Source organism: Octopus bimaculoides, chromosome 1 (assembly GCF_001194135.2).
Source record: "Octopus bimaculoides isolate UCB-OBI-ISO-001 chromosome 1, ASM119413v2, whole genome shotgun sequence".
NCBI classification, from domain to species: domain Eukaryota; kingdom Metazoa; phylum Mollusca; class Cephalopoda; order Octopoda; family Octopodidae; genus Octopus; species Octopus bimaculoides.
In genome coordinates this window covers 158,909,838-158,914,447 of record NC_068981.1, presented here as the reverse complement: position 1 = coordinate 158,914,447, position 4,610 = coordinate 158,909,838, and the positions used below count along the sequence as shown (strand labels likewise).

At 35.6% G+C, this 4,610-nt stretch overlaps 1 protein-coding gene across 1 annotated transcript in view; it reads right to left on the bottom strand.

Annotated features, from left to right (window-relative positions):
- Nucleotides 1–4,610, bottom strand: part of LOC106882876 (N-acetyltransferase 9-like protein) — a 34,991-nt gene that overhangs the window by 12,891 nt on the left and 17,490 nt on the right. The window contains exon 2 of the mRNA XM_014933679.2: nt 2,887–2,996. Within this exon, the coding sequence (XP_014789165.1) occupies nt 2,887–2,996 (110 nt within the window). The remainder of the gene's footprint in view (nt 1–2,886; nt 2,997–4,610) is intronic.

The following is a 4,610-nucleotide window of genomic DNA, read 5'->3' as shown; positions in this document are numbered from 1 at the left end:
TTGTTTCTCCCCTTGTCACAAACACACTATTTCTTTCTTTCTCTCTTTTTTCTTTCTCTCTCTTTCTTTCTTTCTTTCTCCCTCTCTTTCTTTCTTTCTCTCTCTCTCCTTCACGCGCGTACGCACAGATTTGACTTCGCCAAGTCAACAAACTTCAAAATTGGTAAAAGTTTATCGATTTTTACAGCTATACGCGGGTGCCTCTGTGAGAAAAAGTTGACAAAAACACAGATAGGGTCATGAACAATGTCCTCCTAAAATTGGAGCGACATGCGTGCTAATTTGTGGACGTGCATAACCCACATCACGTACACACACAAACATCTTGTGTTTTATAGATATTGATAATGCACACAAGAAGATCTCTGCTTTCCTTCAATGAGGTGAATGGATAAGAAAAACAACCATATTTCTGTTGATATGCAGATGGGTAGCAAAGAGTCAGCTTAAAACTACAAGATCATTATCATAGGCCTCTATTACATGCAAATATCCAGTATGTCTTTGCATTGATATGCATATATGTTGGGATGCTGTAAATGCATGTGTGCAGATTATTATTTGTTATGCTCTATTTTTTATGTTTTGCATTACATCCGGAACTTTTGCAACTAGTATCTTATGTTTTTCATTCTTAATGTATTAATATATGTACACATGTAACTTTGCATACGCTTCTCTGTATGTAGATGTTTATGTGAGTATGCTTGAGTACATGTATTCTGGCATAATTGTTGGCTTGTGTGAGCATAAGTGATATAAGAGCATATGAATATATGTGTGTATTCATACATGTGGGTGTGTATACATACATGTGTGTATCTAAGCATGTCTTTGTGTGTGTATATATATATAGTGTATAGAAAACATTTTTATGTGTGTGTTTAGTATGTATAGCTTTTTAAAATTATTGAGAATATGACTGGTGTTAACTAGTTTTTAATGTCTTCTTTGTATACATCTCCTTTAGTTCTTTACAGTATGTATTGAATAATAAGGTTACTGTTCTAAAGATATTGTGAACAATTTTAGAGGAGGTAGTATATATAGACATGTGCGAGGGTAGTATATATAGGTGTGTGCGGGGGTAGTATATATATAGGTGTGTCTGTAAGCACATATTTTCTTTACATGGCTCCTCTTAAATTTTTCACAATATCTTTAGAACAGTAACCTTACTATTCAATACATACTGTAAAGAACTAAAGAAGATATATGCAAAAAAGACATTAAAAAAATAATTAAAATTTAAACACCAGTTATATTCTCAATAATTTTAAAAAGCTATACATACTAAACACACACATTATAAAAATGTTTTCTATACAATATACAAAAGATTTCCAGGTTCAACCTACCACTGGTAATATGTAACATGGTTGGGTTGTCATTAAGTAAAGCCTCCCCCACTTCAACTTAGTTTACTGAGTGAAGAGGATATGCAGACTCCCACTAAGTTTACAAATACAATCAGTCAAAAGGCAGCTGACCTCTTTCAGAGAAGCCAATAGCCAATCATATGTGAAGAAAGACCTTAATTGTCTATAGAAGCACAGATTACTGTGTCCCTTTAATGTACAGATTTTGATAGATGGGCGAGATATCCAAACTAATTCCCTATTGGTTTGTGTCTCTGGATTCTTCTAGCCCTGACTCTGAAGTCACTAATCACTAACTTATGTTGAGTTGTGCATTCTTCACCTGGGAAAGATTCTGCATTCACAAGTATCTGCCTGTCCCTGTTTCTCGTGAGAATGTAGTAAATCTGGCTTGTGTACCCATGAAATTGATAAGTAATCAAGTTGGTATTGCAAATCAAAACACATCAGGTAATGTAGCCTGAAAAAAGATGGTCATGGAGATGACCAGTGGTTGAACAAATGACGGACCAAGTAAATGAAAAGTGAATAAGAGAGGTACTTTAACATAATTAAGTTATATGCCTCAGTTTATTTCTATCTCTTACTTGAAAATAGGAATCATTCTTAGTTCACAGCTGTTGTTCTTGATGTTGTCAATTAACTGATCAGTTCTGACTGAAGAGGTGGTCATTTTAATATTTATTATGCAATATCCCAGATATATCTGACACTGCAGTCTACTTTAGAAACTTTGCCATGCAATGATTTGTTACATGGAGTAAAGTGTAGCAGAGAAGGCATTGTTACAACTTTGTTACAATAGTTTGTTCATACAGAAACATTACTAACTAGTTTGATGCATGATACTTGACATAAGTAAGTCACCTACTTGCATCACACCATTTTTTTCAATTTATGAAAATGTGTTTTCCCATACATCATCCTGAGATGCAACTTGACATATCATCAGTGGTGTTCCCTAGGGCCATGAGGTGTTTTGGGTGTTTCAACCTCAGATAAACTCACCCAGCAACCCAACCAGGGTTGATTAAACACCAGCTAGTGTCCAGTTAGCACTGCCCCTCCCAGGGCTCACACCTCCGGATCCACAGCCACCTTGAGGCAACAGCTCTGCTGCCTCCACAGTCAATTTGATGGCCTTTTGCCTAATTGCTCCTGTGATACCAAGCATGTTGCAAACTCTGCAGTGGGATTGGCCTGCAAACCCTCTACATTCCACATTAATGGGATCATACTTTGCCTGTCACCCATGGCTTTGGCATAGCTCCACAGCTCAGCATATTTCCTTCTCTTACACTTATTTGTCTCCTCAATGCAATCCTCCAATGGAATGAAGAGTTCTAACTGGACCACCTGATTGGATACTTTTGAGATCAATGCTATATCCAATACTAGAAAATTTCTCAACTTGTATTACACTAGTATAATATGTTAGGATTAAAGTAATATGTGAAATGTTTGAAATTTTTATAAAACTGATGAATAAGAAAACCAGTCTACCAACTTTTTTCATCTTGCCGCCAGCTGATTTGGTTCTCGTATTCTTCTTCCAAAGTAAGTCTCTCTGAAGCAGTTAAGCTTAACAGCTCATCAGATTGCATCCAGCAGTTATACCTGGAGAATGAGGAAATACATTCAGTGAAGACATTAAAGATATTCCTAGAACTTCATTATCCAAATATTGGCAGGAATTGTGTAGGAAGTGTGCATGTGTCCATATATAGAGATGGATATGTGGGTGGAAAAGAAAAGAGTACTCAAAACCACAGTAGAGATTAATAATAGTTCATTTCAGTTGAGTGAGTCTCTTGCTATTTTGAGTTTTGCCTGTGGTTGCAAAGGGTCTTCAACTGGAGAAATGATGGAATATACACATTAATATTTAGGATTCCTGTTGTAGCGCATGATGGTGAAGAGGAAAAAGTAAGGAAACAAAAAAAAAAAGAAAGAAAACAGAAAGAGAAAATTAGAAAAAGAAAAAGAAAGGTAGGAAAAGGAAGCAGGAAAGAAGGGTGTTTTGACTGGGGACAATGAAATACATGGGGCTGGTGTTGGAATAGTAAAAGGATTCAATGAAAAAATGGCAGGTAAGAACCAATGGGGAGAAATTACAGTTGGTGTGTGTGTGTGTGTGTTTGTGAGGTGTGTGTGTTTGTGAGGTGTGTGTGTACATGCACGCACACACACATATATACCACACACACACATACAAATCGTTTTAGTATTAAGTGTCAGAGAAAAGACCATTCAACTATAGTAGAAATGAATGATATGATATTTGGGTCAGGTCAACTTCTTGGTACTTTGAGTTTCACCTGTAGGCACACAAGATCTTCAGACAAGTTGTGTCACAAATTACCTGAAAAACTAGCACTACTTATACTCTGTGAGCATCATTTGAGAATGGGTACATGGGAGATCTGTGAGGAAGATATAGTTCATATAGAGCTTAACCCTTTTTTTACAAAATTTCTTTTGAAATACTCTACCTTTGTTGCAGTTAATTTGGAAAATATTAAAGTATTTAGTAAAATAACTTTTTTATTATGAAACTGGAGTTAGGAACACAAATATGGAGTTTTGATGGAAGGTTTTAATTTAAATCACTTAAAAACAACAAGTCTATGTCATACAATAAGGATAGTCTTAGGTGGGTTGTTGGTATTAAAAAAGTTATAGGTTAGAAGTTGACACTTCTATGAGATCACCTGCACAGGAATGAGTATTACAGTTGAGTTATTCTCAGAATGCAGGCATGAATATAATATTTAGTGAAGAACTTAGAGCTTGAGAAACATGCACATACATGCAGCATGATTAACAGTGAGTAGTTAAATGACTTGACCTTGTCAAATGCACCCTACCTTTAATAGATATTAATAGTATCCAATAAAGACAGGATGCATTTGACAAGTTTTGATAAACAAACTGTGTCATAGTAACTCTAAACAAAGTAAAATAAAGACAGTATGGCAGTGGCCTGGGTGTTGTATGGACCACAAAGGTTCAATGTGAATATGAGAGGAGAGTGAAATGATAAAATGCCTTCATGCAACTGGCATTTAAATTTTAAATCTTCAGTAGTATTAAATGTATGAGAAATAATATTTATCCCTGAATATGAGTCTCACTATTTTGCAAAGGTACACACAAACAACACACAAACACTTATCCACCCATTCATACCCACACACACATGTCTCTTTCTCTCTCTCTCTCTCTCTCTCT